The 15,337-nt window shown below is 48.7% G+C and overlaps 7 protein-coding genes across 7 annotated transcripts; 5 read left to right on the top strand and 2 right to left on the bottom strand.

Annotated features, from left to right (window-relative positions):
• The first annotated feature begins 859 nt into the window (after positions 1–859).
• EV420DRAFT_1539084 (uncharacterized protein) lies at positions 860–3,876 on the top strand. The gene is made up of 10 exons (XM_060473032.1): positions 860–1,127; positions 1,175–1,264; positions 1,316–2,059; positions 2,363–2,514; positions 2,569–2,674; positions 2,728–3,011; positions 3,062–3,163; positions 3,222–3,373; positions 3,427–3,477; positions 3,530–3,876. The coding sequence occupies exons 1-10, from the start codon at positions 1,003–1,005 to the stop codon at positions 3,710–3,712; spliced, it is 1,989 nt and encodes a 662-aa protein (XP_060331459.1). The 5' UTR covers positions 860–1,002; the 3' UTR covers positions 3,713–3,876.
• Positions 3,877–4,016: 140 nt separating this feature from the next.
• On the top strand, positions 4,017–6,962 carry EV420DRAFT_1677468 (sulfate anion transporter; the record flags this gene model as incomplete). Its single annotated transcript, XM_060479164.1, has 16 exons — positions 4,017–4,191; positions 4,240–4,327; positions 4,379–4,484; positions 4,538–4,729; positions 4,782–4,894; positions 4,948–5,192; positions 5,249–5,390; positions 5,443–5,610; positions 5,664–5,795; positions 5,850–5,912; positions 5,961–6,108; positions 6,163–6,271; positions 6,329–6,349; positions 6,407–6,527; positions 6,580–6,619; positions 6,673–6,962. The coding sequence occupies 16 exons, from the start codon at positions 4,017–4,019 to the stop codon at positions 6,817–6,819; spliced, it is 2,010 nt and encodes a 669-aa protein (XP_060331458.1). The 3' UTR covers positions 6,820–6,962.
• Positions 6,963–7,683: 721 nt separating this feature from the next.
• EV420DRAFT_1642211 (putative cyclase) lies at positions 7,684–8,334 on the bottom strand (the record flags this gene model as incomplete). The annotated part of the gene is made up of 1 exon (XM_060477331.1): positions 7,684–8,334. One exon carries the CDS (start codon positions 8,332–8,334, stop codon positions 7,684–7,686), a length of 651 nt encoding a protein of 216 aa, XP_060331457.1.
• A 723-nt stretch (positions 8,335–9,057) lies between these two features.
• On the top strand, positions 9,058–11,261 carry EV420DRAFT_310056 (uncharacterized protein). Its single transcript, XM_060481639.1, has 2 exons — positions 9,058–9,866; positions 9,921–11,261. Exons 1-2 carry the CDS (start codon positions 9,492–9,494, stop codon positions 11,172–11,174), a joined length of 1,629 nt encoding a protein of 542 aa, XP_060331456.1. The 5' UTR covers positions 9,058–9,491; the 3' UTR covers positions 11,175–11,261.
• A 792-nt stretch (positions 11,262–12,053) lies between these two features.
• Positions 12,054–12,602, top strand: EV420DRAFT_1642209 (uncharacterized protein; the record flags this gene model as incomplete). Its single annotated transcript, XM_060477330.1, has 1 exon — positions 12,054–12,602. One exon carries the CDS (start codon positions 12,054–12,056, stop codon positions 12,600–12,602), a length of 549 nt encoding a protein of 182 aa, XP_060331455.1.
• Positions 12,603–12,744: 142 nt separating this feature from the next.
• Positions 12,745–13,158, bottom strand: EV420DRAFT_1479240 (uncharacterized protein; the record flags this gene model as incomplete). The annotated part of the gene is made up of 2 exons (XM_060469554.1): positions 12,745–12,985; positions 13,097–13,158. The coding sequence occupies 2 exons, from the start codon at positions 13,156–13,158 to the stop codon at positions 12,745–12,747; spliced, it is 303 nt and encodes a 100-aa protein (XP_060331454.1).
• A 131-nt stretch (positions 13,159–13,289) lies between these two features.
• Positions 13,290–15,217, top strand: EV420DRAFT_309664 (uncharacterized protein). Its single transcript, XM_060481638.1, has 7 exons — positions 13,290–13,630; positions 13,682–14,134; positions 14,187–14,400; positions 14,448–14,543; positions 14,597–14,698; positions 14,749–14,843; positions 14,898–15,217. The coding sequence occupies exons 2-7, from the start codon at positions 13,703–13,705 to the stop codon at positions 15,099–15,101; spliced, it is 1,143 nt and encodes a 380-aa protein (XP_060331453.1). The 5' UTR covers positions 13,290–13,630; positions 13,682–13,702; the 3' UTR covers positions 15,102–15,217.
• The last annotated feature ends 120 nt before the right edge of the window (positions 15,218–15,337 follow it).

Here is a 15,337-nt window from a genome sequence, read left to right as displayed (position 1 = left end):
AAATTGCTTGTACTGAATCTTGATGGGGATACAGTAAAATGTCACTGCCAAGCCGGGAGACCCGGCAAAGTATGTGGCAAAGGTACAAGCGCTCCTTTGACTCCACCTTACTCCACCTTCTGTGTGTTATCTGTGCCTCCCTACCCCCAAATTCACATATGAACGACTCGAAAAATGACTTCACTCCCGACAATGCCTTCAACAGGATACACCGGATGCTATTCATGTAGCAATGTAAAGCGTAGACGTCATGGCATATTCCTAGAACTTCCAGGGTGATCCCTTCTGCTGATTCTGTCTGCCTTGTGATGTATCCTTTCGTAAATCCAAGTTAACAGCCCAGACGCAGATTGCATGCGGTGAGCCATTGTGTCTTCGGCCCCCAGATGATCTTGAATTATTTCCGTTGACTAAATGATCCTAGGCCCTGGAACCTTTAGGTAACGTAGATACGTCTGATGTCTCATTGAATTGAAGCCCTCCACAAAATTGGGTCCAAGGAAAGTCTATTAGGGAGATTGTTATTGTAACGCCGGCTGCAATTCGCAGCTCTATTCAATATTTACTGCGTCCATGCTGAAAAACCCGTCACCAGACAGCACGGTCCTCGTTTGTCGTAACTAAATGTATGTAGCCACCCTTCAAAAAAGCTGCCGGGCTCGTGTCAGCCACCGAGAATAAAGTGCTTTCCGAGTTCCAGAAATATCACGGCGTCTCGCTAGGCTACTTGACGATGCCAATTCCCACTTTACGAGCACCTTAGACTTACAATATTTGTCTAGTGGAGAGCCTGAGTGATCGGTGATCACATCATTCGGTGGCGCGTGCGCGTTCCATGTTTGGCACATCGCTTCCTTCGCGTCACCTTCGAGTAATTCATTTTCGTTTCCGACATAGTTCCATCAGCAGGGTCCATACCGCTGTATTTAAGCAGGGCTGCACATGGGGATGCCATATTCTTACTGTCACGCTTAACAGGGCTCAAGTTACCATCGCACCACCATGACGGACTTCAATTCGAACTCGAAGGAGGCAGAACCGGTCATCGTGTCGCCTCTGCCCAAACATCTCTACGAGGAACTCAATGCCTCACTGAAGGGCCAGGTATTCATTCGAGGAAATCCTCAGTAAGTCACTTCAGTGGTGCTGCGAATATCACTGAAATTCTGGCTAGCTTCGTTGAATACACGACAATGTTCAACGGGAATGTAAAAACACTAGCAAAGGCAGTTGTCTGTCCTGTCGATGCAGAGGACGTCAGCACGTATGTCTCTTTTCTGCATATTTGATGTATGCTGCTGAACCATGTCTACAGTGTCATGCTCTTCTGCCTAAAGCATTCACTGTCACCGTCCATCAAGGCCGGCGGATATGGGACCGCTGGCTGGGCTGTGGGAGGAGACGTCGTCCTTGACATGAGTAGGATCGTGGACATAGATATCGAGGTCCCGAATCCTGAACTTCCAGGCGGGTATACTAGCCTCGAGGACATGAAGCCCTCCACGAACAATAAAGGCAAGCAACCAGCCACCGGTAAACGACGACGAGAAGAAGATGCCAGCCTTCGTTCGTACCATCTAGCTTCAGAGGCTGTGGCCAATTTCCTCGAGGGGCCGTCGAGTAATAGAAGGAGGACTAATCTCGACGGAGACTCTGTATCTCCACCTTTAGCCCCGGGGCCTGCTTCGCCTGTTGTTATCCTTCCGACCCCTTCGAACGGCCCAGTACCAGTGCCAGGGACCTCCCAAGCGCCCGTAGACGCCGACCCTTTTGGGTATCTGAATCCGAGCCAAGTTGTTCTCCCTCCCGACGTAAAAGTCTCTTCGTCTTACTCGACATGGACCGAGACCGCCGCTGCCGCGCCGTTTTCTGGAGGCTCGAATTTACCTCCTGCGCAGCTGAATATTCTGTCGCCTCCAGAGCCTGTGCATTCGCATGCTTTTGTGACGTTCGGAGCTGGGATGCGACAGAAGGAGATTGATATGTATACGGCTGCACATCCACTGGAGGCTACTTCGTTGTCCGGGAAAAATGATGGGATACCCTATCACGTTCCTTTGTGAGTCTTATTTTTCGTTGTTCATCTGCGTGAAACAAAGCGCTCCAAAATATGGTGATTGGTGTCCTGTACTTGCTCAGGGATAGTATTTCTCGGCTTGTTTTCTGTGAATGCATCCGCATTCGCTACTAGTTTTCTTTGACAAACCCATCTTTTTCGGATCTTCGTAGAATGGTTGGACACGCTTTCCGTTGCCTTTTGGAACGCGATCGTCTAGAAAACGATTGGGACCTGTATCGTCTTAACGATGCAGTCCACAAGTCGTAAATACGGCTTTTAGTCTTCTATACTGACTTGTTTTAGTGCCGCTCATCCTGTGGGGTCATCTATCATGCTTCTCGGAGGTTTCGGATTTCTGAGCCGCCTTCATGGATTAAGCGTCGACAACTTAGTTGAGGTTGAGATGGTTCTGGCGAATGGAAAGATAGTTGTCGTGAACGAGACTTCCCATCCTGGTTTACATCATTTAACTTTTTCTTGAACGTACTCTTTATTAACGATCCCGGCAGACCTTTGGTGGGCAGTACGCGGCGCTGGGCCAGCCTTCGGAATCGCTACTCGGTACAAAGCAAGAGCATACCCCGTACCTGTGGTGTTCGCTGGTAATCTCATATAGTACGTTCCTCTAGATGCTCCGTTTGGACTTTTTCTTAAAACAAAGTCTGAAGTCGTTTCAAAAAAGCTACAGCTCCCTCCCTTCTGAAGCATTTCCGTGATTGCGTCAAGGGCGCTCCACGGGAGCTGTATGCCAATGTGTTGCTTACGGCTGGACCGGAGGGCAAGGCTTCCCTGGTTGTAATTCAAATGTGCTATGTGGGCACGAAAGAAAAAGGGCAGGAATACCTCGCTGCGATATCCTCTTGGACGGGAGACACTTGCCTCCTGAATGAGGTGGACGAGAAAAGTTTCTTGCATCAACAAGACAGCGTGGCGCAGGTTCTTCGGGGAAAAGGTTACATTCACCCTTTCACTGGTATACACAGTTTACTGATCTACTTTTAGCTGGACGACAGTGGTTCATTCGGTCAGCCTTGATCACTTCGCTCCCCGATGATATTATCCATGAAACTGTTCTGAACTTTTCGGACACGCCTGATGGTTGCAGTAAGAATATGCTATGCGGATATTGATGTTTCTTTAGAGCTCACAAACTGATCAACAGCTTGGCTTTTTGAATTGACGGGAGGCCGGATCAGTGATATCGAAGATTCGTGTTTGCCAAAGGAACAGAGAGAGGCGGCATTCACTATTGCTGCGCTCCATCAATGGGATATGGACGTACAAGATGACAGGTGTGAGGAGTCGGCCGAAGAGGTGAGTGGATTTTCGTGTCTTTCTCAGCGCTTAAGATGCTGACGCTGCTCAAGTGGATTGGAGGTACCCTTAAACCTGTTCATAGAGGCGGTCCGTTCCCTAGTGTCAGTGATTGTGTCTTGACGCCAAGTATGTTGTTACTGATATTGTTCCTAGTTCCTTGGCAGGCATGAAGCGCCGGAGCGGACGATCGCATGTTATGGTGACAAGAATTTCGCGCGACTCAAGGAGATAAAGAAAAAGTATGATCCTGATAATGTATTCAGGAATTGTCTGTGGCCTGTCGATGCAGAAGGAACTATGGTGGAAGCCAGATTGCAGGAGCCCCCGACGCCTTAATAAGGACGTTTCGGGTCTGGCATGTCATATTTCTCTTGTTGGTGGATCAAGGGGTCATTTTTGGAATCTACAACCATATATACACGTACGGTATCCAGTTCTATACAGCCACGGCTAAGCGCTTTGACAAATACAGTTGCTATTTCTTCGGCCGCGCCCCGGGAACTTGTTTAAAAGCCGCGATAATATTGTCTTTTTCCTATTGGCTCCTTGTTCCAGAAAGATTATTTATAGCACCTGTTCCTTTCTTGTCTTGATACCCTACGGGTCTCCCTTCGTTTTCCTCTGGGTACCTTTCACCATCATGGCCAACTCACGACATGGACATGGAACACCAGTATTCAGCACTGTATCATCGGCAGCTTCGATAAGTTCACTACACGGGATTGACACGCCTCAAAGCGAAGGGGACGGGCTGATAGACGTCGAAAGCCAGAGCGACAGGCAGAGCAGGCAGTATGGAAGCATATCAGAGCAAAGTGAGCTGCTTGACTCTTAGTACTGCTGGTGCTCACTCGCGTTTGCAGGTCGAGTCGAACATCGGACCAAATTCAAGAAACGAGTTAAATACTACATCCCAGCTACCGCGTGGATTCCTAGCTATTCGTTATCTCTGTGCGCCCTTTTGTCTAACAAAGCTTGCCTACCCTTCTCATGATTGCACAGGCTCGGCGGCGACGTTCTAGCCGGGATGACCGTGGCCAGCATGCTCATACCCCAATCTGTCAGTTATGCGTCTTCCCTCGCAAAGTTGAATCCGACAACGGGGTTGGTGCGTTTTTAGCTGTTCGGGGTCGGGTAGGGGTGTTGACTTGTGCTTCCTAGTTTGCAGCTTCTTTCCCCGGAATCGTATACGCCTTTCTCGGAACTTCGAGACAACTGAATGTAGCACCTGAGGCTGCGCTGAGTCTGCTGCTTGGTCAGGCTGTAGATGATATACGGCATGACCTGTCCGATCCACACTCGGGGGAAGGCGATAGGCTAGGTCTGCATGTTGCGACGATTATCACTCTCCAGGTAGGAACGAAATGAATGTGTTTCGACGGATCCTGCTGATCGTCGAGGTTAGGCCGGCCTCATAACGTTCCTTCTTGGACTCTTCAGGCTGGGGTTCATTGATGTCGTTCTGAGCCGGGCGTTGCTGAGAGGGTTTATTACGGCCATTGCTGTTGTTATTACCATGTGAGTAGAGGCATTTCCGCGTCTCGGTAGCCATCTAATCCGCGTCTGTCTAGTGAACAGCTGGTGCCGATGCTAGGGTTAACCGCCTTGGAACACGCCCTTCATCCGGGAACGACATGGGACAAGTTCATTTTCATACTGGACCACTTTGTAAAGCATACAAATCTTACTACCGCGTCCATCAGCTTCGGAGCATTCTTTACGCTCATTTTCATGAGAAAAGCGAAGCAGAGCTTTGTCAAGTATTGGTGGATATACCGGATACCAGAGGTCTTGGTTGTGGTTATTATCTCAACGAGTACGTGCTTTCTATCGGATATCTCATCATTATTCGATATTCATCCAACAATCCAGTATTGTCGGCCGAGTTCGGTTGGGATGAAGATGGCGTGGATATCCTAGGTTCGGTGCCTATAACCACTGGCGCTTCATTTTTCCAGTTTCCTTTGCGATCATCCAATGTGCGATATCTACGGCGAACGACGTCTACTGCAGTGTGAGCCGCCCTTTTCGCATTGATAGCTCCGAGTCTGACGATGCACCACTAGTATGATTGCGATCATCGGTTATTTGGATAGCATCGTTTCAGCGAAGCAGAATGGAGCTAGGTTTGGGTACAGTATCAGTCCTAATCGCGAGTTAGTGGCCCTAGGAGCCAGCAACATTGCGAGTTCGTTTATTCCTGGCACTCTTCCTGCATATGGCTCGATTACGAGGTGCGAGATAGGCTCCGGCATGCTACTAGTTCCGTCGGCTGAGGTGTTCGTAGGTCGAAGATAAACGGTGACGTAGGCGGACGGACCCAAATGGCGTCTCTCGTTTGCTCCGCCGTGATTCTATTGGCGACGTTTTTCCTCCTTCCTTTCCTTTATTATCTTCCCAAGTGTGTTTTGGCTTCAATGTAGGTCTCTGCTCCATTCGAAGAGCGCCTTAACCTGACGCATCCATGACCTAGTATTTGCCTTGTTGTGATATCTTTGCTTGCAGAAAGCCCACATGATGTCAGGTATTACATCAAGTGCGTGCCTTCGGCTTTCGTTTTGGTAACAGTGCTGACAACACGAAGAATGAGGGCATGGGTAGACCTGGCACTGATGACGCTCACGTTTGTGTTATCGATAGTGTGGAATGTAGAGGTAGGAGTTGGTGTTAGCCTGGTGATTTCACTTCTCCTTGTCGTGCACCGGTCTTCTAAGACCCGTATGACAATCCTTGTAAGTGTGATGCACAATTCTGGAATCGAAACTGATATTTTTCGGTCGATTTAGGGTCGTCTACCCCGCACGGACAGGTGGAAACCCATTAGCGAGAACCCTGATGCGAAAGAGGACGTTCCAGGGGTGTTAATTGTTAGAATCCGGGAGAATCTCGATTTTGGTATGTGCAATTTTTCCGTTGGAATTCCTAACACTGATTACCGACTGCCAATTGCAGCGAACACGGCGCAATTGAAAGGTATTCATTCTTCTTATCGCTACAAAAAAGGCCGAAATCTGATGGTTGGTATATCAGAACGACTGAGAAGGTTGGAGCTCTATGGTGTGGATAAGAGCCATCCTTCGGAAGAGCCAAGGAGGCAATTGGCTCAAGTGCTGGTCTTTCACATGGCCGACGTAGAAACTTGTGATGCTTCGTAAGTTTGTTATGAAAACGGCAAAGTAACTCTTCTGATAACCTGCCCGCAGTGCCGTACAGATGTTCCGTGAGCTATTTGAAGAATATCTGGTGGGTCCCTTATTTATATACCATTTCTGTGACTGACTGCGAAACTGCCACAGAACCGGGGTGTCGGATTGTTTGTGACGCATTTACGACCGGAGCCGCAAAAGATGTTTACCACGGCGGGGATTGTAGACCTTTTGGGACCAGAGGCTTTTCAGGAGAATGTGGCTGATGCTATAGCAATCATTGAGGGGAGGTCATGATGCATGATGATATACCGACTTTCTGGATATAGATGTACTGTCTGTCTATTTAGAGCACACTATAGCTTCTGTAGTATTTAAGGGACGACCCTTTACCGGTAATTACCTGTTACCCAGGATCCAGATTATCATAATTTAGTGGGTATCTGGCTTGTCTTTGCATCTAATGCTACGTTTGAACATGAATAATACTTGTCCCATTTTGATTCTGTGAATTTGTGCAAGAATCTGAAGTGGGAGTACTCCAAGCGTATTTTTCAGGTGCCTGCGCGTATCATTCAAATAAATGCAGATGATTGAGTGTGAATCCCAGATGCGTCATAGTTCGTTGGGCCGGTCGTGGGAAATTCGCTATTTCAACCCAATCACCACTTGTCCGTCCCGCCGTTGTAGCAAAATTGGCAGCGTCCCGTTCCATAATGGTAAAAGTCAATCCAAATCCAAGCCAGGGATAAATTTCCAACGATCCATGAAAATGTGGCCGTCATAGAAGACCAATCTCCACGACGTTGTTATTTCGGACGCATATAATAAGGATAGTATCATCGGGCAATGGGACTGAAAGATGGACGATTCCAAATGGATTGTCTCGCTCGGTTCGCGTTAGCAAAGGGTTACGAGGTGCGTCGAGTCTTGCCTCTCTTTTGATTGGTTCCAATACGTTTTTCAAGCAAAACGTCCTGTTTCATAGACGTCGAGCAAGTTGCAATTTGTACGAAGGTACCTCGGAAAAAGGCCAGCATAGCTCATCCCAGTCCTTGTATTCCTGCACAAGAGCAGTCATCAGACAAAAGGCAAAACTCCAACACACACAACACAGAAGATTGGTTGCGAAGAGGCATAAACGAGACGAATTCGACAATGTTACGGTACGTACGCGAACGCTCTCACAGGTGAGCCATCCCCGCCTTTCAGATTCAAAGGGACGAAATTAACGAATGCACCTTCTGGTATAGCTGCCAAATTCTTCAGGTTTTCGACGATGAGACCGCCAGCACCGAGAATCGCTTGGTGCACCCCAAAATCATTGGCACTCCCCCCCGTCTCGTCGGGACTCAACGTGTCGATCCCGATGGCTGATACACCTCGAGCGACGAGTTTCCTAGCGGCATCTGCGTCGAGAAAAGGATGGTTGACATACTCTGGTTTGCCCCAGTACTTGCACCAGCCTGTACGGATGAGCACTATAGCATCCGATCTGTCGTCAATGCTCAGGCTGAGGTCGTCCCAAGTGATTCGTCCCCGGGGGACAACCTTTTTACTGACATCGACGACGATGGCGGGACGGATGAAGGAATCGAGGGGGACCTGGTCGATGGACTTGCCCTCTGCAAAGAAATGGGAAGGGGCATCGACGTGGGTGCCTGTATGTGTGCAGAGAGAAATGGTTTGGACGCTGTAGCCGTGTTCTGGGACGGTTGCATGAGGGGAGCAGGTATAGGGCGGGTCCCCTGGGTACAGGGACATATTGAATGGATCGAGTGGATGGCTAAGGTCGATGCTTTGGACGGTCATAGTTGCGATGATGATGGAAGAACGACGATTTAAATATCTGTGGGTGGTAAGCGAGATATTTTGATGGTATGGTATCGTCTACTGACCACCTTTCCAGATGTAGTTATGACTCAATCTTGGGCAGTCATATGATGGCGGCAACTACCATCAAGGAACCGTGATTTCGACACCAAGTCTGTTATCTTCTTGAGTTGAACGGGGAGAGGATAACCAAGGGGACCATATAATATTTCTATGAAACCGCACCTCCCAAGTCCACGAAGCATCCTGTCATTACTCGTGCGTTGTTCTCGTGGCTAACACATTCTCAGACCGCTGCGGTCATCGTGACTTCCACACCTCGCCGTCTTTCTCGTCGATGTCCTTCAGTAACGCGGCATTGACAACCTCAACGTATATCCCCCCTCAGGCCGGTTCACCTTTCGCCAGGCGATTGCTCTGCCAGGAGGTTCTGTAAGGTGCGACGGAGAAGATAGTATGGATTCAGTAAATCAGAGAGAGTGGAAGAATCGTGTTGTAATTTAATGGTGCGTCTTGCTCGTCTTCGATTCAAAGCTTTGTTTAAAAAACTGTCCAGAATGTCGAGCCCCACACGGACCAGGATTATCTCAGAGCTGGCTAGATCTTGATGTGGTTGGCGCCATCACGTACGTGATATCATCGTGTATTGTGAGTTACTATTGTTCATGTCTCTCCTTAGCGTTCATCAGACTCAGGAAGAGTGATAGAATTACAGAAGGTGTAGCGATACATATCAGCTCGGTACAAATGTCTCGATACTACCGGGGGGAATCAATTTATTGTTCACGCAAACATGAAAGATCTATGCTTCGTCTCGCAGCATTACATTCGTATGAGACCGATTATCAAGTCGAATCATGGTATGAAATCCGTCTTGTACAGCGAGGACTGCGATCTCTGCGTGTACTTGCAGATACCACCATGTTCTTTCGGCCCGGACCGTGTACGATGTTGTTGGTTCTACCACCACGCTGCAAACAGGTGATCCTGGGGTGACCTGCGAGACCTGTCAGTGTCACCCACCTCGTGTCGAGTCACTTTCGTCTTGTACCCCATTGCACGCGTAACCGTCTGAGCAGAGAAAATGGGAAACAGTACGTACATTCAGCCCATTTTTGTTTCCAGCACTCAATCCGATGACATTAGTCATAAACCAGCTCCTTGTGAACTACGTCAATTTGGTTTGGAAACTCCGTACCATCTTTTCCACTGCGTGGAAATTGAAGGATTCACCTCCTGACGAAACACCCGACAACTATCCTAATCACAACACATCAGCACTGTCAGAGTCGCAAGCACCTATAATTGGCCAGAATTCCAGAGGGTGTCAATCATGTCTTGGACGTGACACCGAACCCATCGCCCCGCCGTCATCCGGAACCGCTCTCGGACAGTCCTATTTTCAGACTGCTACAGTGGAGGAACAACTCGTTAGCCGCAGTGTCGATAAAGGCAACGAGTTCCCTGATTATGATGACTATGAATCTGTCGTACGATCTAGAATACAAACAGTGAGCCATGCGAAATAAATGGATGAAATTATTAGTGAACGAGGATGTTCCTAGGGCTACGAGGTCATTTCTGCCTTCACAGAGACTGGCAAACCGGAGTCGTCGATCAAAGTTCCTTTGCAAAGGGAATATACCGGCGGAGAGCGCAAAGTGATATCCTCCGCCCTTGCGAACGTTCCTTGCACTTGCCTCGGCATTCAAGGTACCTTAGATCTACTCAACTCCATCCTTCGAACGTCATACACCCTGGATACACCATCCCTCTCCTCCCTTCTCGAAGGCTGCATCTCAAAAAGCTACGACTTTGGTACCGCATATGGCCGTCTCCGCCGGGTATGGAAAACCGATAACCCTGGCACCATGCAAGACCTACTATGTAGAGGTGAAGGGTTGTACCAATGTAGGCAACGAGATGCACTGGAAGGAAACCGGATAGTAAACCCGCTGTTGCCTCCTCGACGAGTGTGGGACCTGTATAGCAATCGGGTGGTGCTACTGGGGACTGCTTTTATATCGACTCGACCGATATCCCATGCATGGGTGGATGAGAAGGATCGCGTCGACGTGTGGACCCCTATCAACAGGAAGGAATGGCCTGTGCCCATCCCAAAAGATGCGGACCTCGACTTGATACGGATCGAGATGCTGAATCTGGGAGTGCAGTACACGTGGCTAGATGTGCTCTGTTTGAGACAGGAGGGTGGGCCGAGGGAGGATCTGCGTGTGGGGGAGTGGAAGCTGGATGTGCCCACAATTGGACAGGTGTATTGTGGTGGTGTAAAGGCAATGATCTACCTGAGTGGGTTGGGACGACCTTTGAGTGTGAAAGAGGGTGACTTGGATAGTGATCGGAGTTGGTTTAGGCGTGCGTGGACACTGCAGGAGGTCGGGAAGGAGAGGATCATTGTTGGGGATACGCCTGATGGACCGATGCATGCCAAGCCAATAGACAAGGATGGAAACTACGAGACGGAGATACTGACGCGATTTCACATGCAGGTAACATCCTTAAAGAGCAGATATCGGCGTAGAGCATTATTTCGTGCACTGGCAAACATGCAGAAGCGAGTGTCAACCAACCCTGTGGATAAAGTGGCAGGACTGGCATTCCCTCTGCTGTCCAGGACAATACCAGCGTACCATGAGAGCGAGTCTCTCGAGGATGCATGGACAGCACTTGTGAATGCAATGCACACTGTGATGAGGGCGACCTTCCTCTTTTTGTATCCCGAAGTAGGGACGAGGAAGCAAGAAATGGAGGCCGTCATGGGAGCAGGTCATGACAGAGCCTCTGCCAGTGGATGGTGACTGTTTGGGGGATGTTGTGCATGATGACGAGAAGGATGAGGACTGGTATGAAGGGACTTTGCATTGAAAAGGTGCTTGTGCGGGGTTTGGATGTGGGATTGGCAGAAAGGGGTGATCGAATGCGGAGAGTTAGTTGTTGAAGACATAGGATGGAATGGTGCACACATTCAAAATCATCGCCACCCACCAGCACCCAATACCAGAAGATACGTACACACTGCTTGGTGACAATAATCCACGGGCTCATTTCCAGAAAAGGTCTTCAAAACATTGGGCTGTTGGCCGACGACTGCCAGAAAAAAGGTTTGAAAAAGTGTCGCTCTTTGCAATGCCTGGCCTCGAGGAAAGGAAGAGGCTAAAGGACATAGACATTGCTGTAAAGTCTCGTAACATTCTTGTTTGATATAAATGCAAAAACACATGATCATTTTTGAGAAAAGCTTGATGCTGGCCTACGATATGCATCACATGCTACTTCCTGAATCTCTTGCCATAAAATCCTGCCGAGGTGATGGCTGTAGCAAGCCTCTTTGCAGCAATAGTAAGAAAAGCCTGGTATTGCACCAATGAATGCCTCTCTGTTCAGAGATGTCCGTCGTCGTCGTCCTAAGTTGATCGACAGGGATTTCGTGCTGGCGAGCCTGATCAAGCAAGGTTCAAGCGTGTATAACGGCTGTGACGACGACGATGAAGCAGGGGAGTCAATAGCGACGATGACAACGATACCAGCTGTCACTAGAACTGGTAGTAGTAAATAAGAGCCTCAGGCAGGCAGGCAAATCGCCAGGCCGGTCCGATAGTGCCGAAGTGCCGATGTTCAATGAGTTGCGGCCAAGCGCAAATGTTGGCGGTGCAATTTAGCCCCTTTCTTAGTCTATCATGGACTCCAACGTCAAGCTCTACTTGAAGCCGCGCCCTGTCCACTCCAAGTTAGGCGACCGTCTATGGATGCTAATCAGACCTGATTTTATGTACGGCCCTTTCTTCCCAGCATGGCAACCAGTTCCTTCCGACGCAACCGAAGTTCACACCGTCTATTCTCCTGCGTTAGCTACTGCTCTCACCAAGCTCTACGTTGAAGTCCTTCCTAAAGTTCGCAAGTGTGAATCAGACATCCCACGAATCAGGACTGCGATGTCTGCCAATCCTTTCAGTGCCTTCAACTGGGAAGGTTTCATTATAATGGCACAATGCGACGATCTCCTCACTGATTGTTGGTACCAGCCTGTGAAGCTTGTGTTTGGTGACAAGGCTCCTCCTCTACCTCCCCGGCGCCGCAGGAGCCCCAAGCATGCTCCCAAGTATTGGAAACTGGTAGAGGATGCCGTATTCCCAATAGGTCGAGGTAGAGAGCTCGTCGACGTTGATACAGACCTTCAGCGGATAGTATGGACGACTATCTATATGGTATTGATGGGATATCGGTAAGCTTGTCCGTGACTTTATACTTCTTGTTTAATTGACGTTACCTGGATCAAGGCCTATTAGAAAATTGCGGAGTGATATTTTCAAATGCCTTCAAGGGAATATATGGAGTGGTTCTTTCCTTCATTTTGTGTTGACATTATGTTTAGACACCGTGCTTGGATACGTCACGAAACCCATTGACAAATACGTACTTCCCTTTATCGATCGCTGGATGAGTAACGGAGAAAACGAACGTGATTCCTCCCCGGGAGTAGTTTCGACCTCTAACATCCAGTAGCAGCACAGAGTCTTCGACGCCTGACAATCCGAAACCGTCAATACCGAAACCTTCATCTCCATCTCGTAGTGGTCGTCCAATAAAGCCATCGCTTGCAAATGTGAGTCTACGCGTTTACACAGTCATATCGTTTATCAACCTGGTGCAGAGAAAGATCAAGATAGATTGATGACCGACTCCCACCCCCTGCACTTCTACCATGTGTATTGATACGCACGCACAATGTAACGTTCCAGATGTTGCAAATGCAACAAGCAGTGCACTACCCTTGTGTTCCATTTTGTGTCGCCTAATTTTCCTGGCCATATATGGGGCAGCCACTTTGTGCGTCTGGTCTCGGCACGCGCTTTCGATCTCGATTCTTTATGATACCTTGCCACGGACCGCCCCTTTCCGCGTCCATGTACCAGAGCGTTTGTGCTGGTGGCATCTCATCACCGATAGGCCCTCAAAGAGAATTCTGTCAGGGCCGTCGCCGTAGCCGAACTTCGCTGTGATTTCTAGGTATACAGAGTTCAACGAAGCTCTGTTCCACACCTGTTAGCCCGTCGTTCTCAAGGTGAAATCAGTGTCTGAGTATGGCTCGTCGGTGGTTACGTTGTCTTACACCAGTGTTTCAAACTGGTCTCACCCTACCAGCAGCAGACCTCATCTCGTCATATATGACTATGATACAAAAGCCACGAAATAGGAAGAAGAGACGGTCCTTCAAGCTTCAATCGTGATCTTCGTCGTATAAAATCAAAGTTGTGTGAGTTGCGTCGCGTCATTCCTGACACGATATGCTGATACATGTTCCCAGCACGTCCCCTAAAAGCGTCGAATGTCTGCAAGCATAGTGACTCCTCTCCGGAGGGACGTGAGCCCAGACGAACCAAGATCCACCCAGCCAACGGCAGTAGAGGCTATGAAAATCCTCCGCGCCCTACTTGCTGCAAACAACGAAGAAGTGCCCGACCTTTTTCAGCACAGCACTTTCTCCATATTTCATGATTTGCTGGAGGTGACTGATCCTTCCATCACCGCTAATAGTCGTGAAGACGTCGATGAATTGCTGTCGACATTCTATGGACTAGATTGGGAGGATGTTTGCGATTACTTGGGACTTGACAGCGACGAAGATGACGAGCAATTTCGGAAGGAAAGCCTCACCTGCCTCAACCTTCCAGAGTCGGTTCAGAAAGACATGCGCGATACGATTCGGCTAAGTGTGCTGACGGATGTCCGTCGTCACACCTTTCACCATGTTATGCCGGTAAGCTTGTGTATTTCCCCGTTGCGGCTCTCGGTCATTATATCTTTTTCAGGTGGTTACAAAGAGCCTTCAGTCGTTTGGGGGACTTTTGTACACTTACATCAGCGACAAGTTTTGTCTCGACGGAACTACCAAGGGAGGTTTCATAGATGTCATGATTAGACACCAACACAAAACGATCCTCATCTTCATCATAATGAAACAAAGTTTCTTTTCAGATCACCCTTCTTTGAAACTTCTTGCACAAGTTGTTGCGGAGATGAGCGGTGAGCAGGGGCTTTTCGTAGAGTCCAGAGTCTAATACCTTGCATAGGGGTTTTTGCGCTGAACAAGAAATTATCGGGTTTCTCGTTCCCAGTATACGCCATAGTCTCTGACTTGTCGCAGTTCTTCTACTATTGCTACACAGGTACGATTGCGTTTCATACCGTTGGTGTTTTTCTAACTTGAAATGCGATGTAGGGAATGAATTCATATCACTGGGGAGGTTTGATCAGGCCGAAAAGGTCGGCTTTGACGTCGAAACCGCTAACGCTGGAACGACCTCTTCCATGTTGTCGTCTTGTACGTGCTATTCATGTACGTGTATATGCAACGCGCTCATAAATCTATAGTCGCACCCGATTTCTTCTCTATATTGCTAGAGGGATTCTATCGCTATTCAGAAGCCATGGCAGAGCACTTACGCCCTTTGGGAGGCCCTGCACTTGTCAGAGAAAACCTTCGTCTTTCATATATCACCCGCTAACTGCTCTTCCCCTAGATCCGCTACAAAGCAGCCGCCCGAGTAACCTCGTCTTATCAAGAGCTTCGGGAGGACAGTGTCAGGAAGCAAAAAGAAGGGCGTAACAGAATCTCAAAAGGCGGTTGGAATCGCTCACACTATCCTCTGCTCCGTTGGATTGACGTGGATTCCCGAGGGTGGTTTGGCGAACGGTGGCGGGAAGCTGAACTTGGCTTCAATTAAGGCGGCACCCGGCGTTACTATGCGATATGAAGTCGATGCTACTAACGCTACGATCTGCCTCCGCGTCTCGAAGTCGAGGACCAAAACTGGCGAATATGTTTTCTTGATGAGACGCGATGACTTCCATGCACGTTATTTCCAGTTTTCTAAGACATCAAAATACTTATTTATTCCATGTCAGACGTGTCGCAACTTAGCCTCTGATTCATTGTTATCGCCTTCAAATGTCGGAACGC

The sequence above is a fragment of the Desarmillaria tabescens genome, assembly GCF_030435595.1.
Source record: "Desarmillaria tabescens strain CCBAS 213 chromosome Unknown EV420scaffold_15, whole genome shotgun sequence".
NCBI classification, from domain to species: Eukaryota; Fungi; Basidiomycota; class Agaricomycetes; order Agaricales; family Physalacriaceae; genus Desarmillaria; species Desarmillaria tabescens.
The sequence above is the reverse complement of the archived record's forward strand: the minus strand, read 5'-3'. Positions and strand labels throughout refer to the sequence as shown.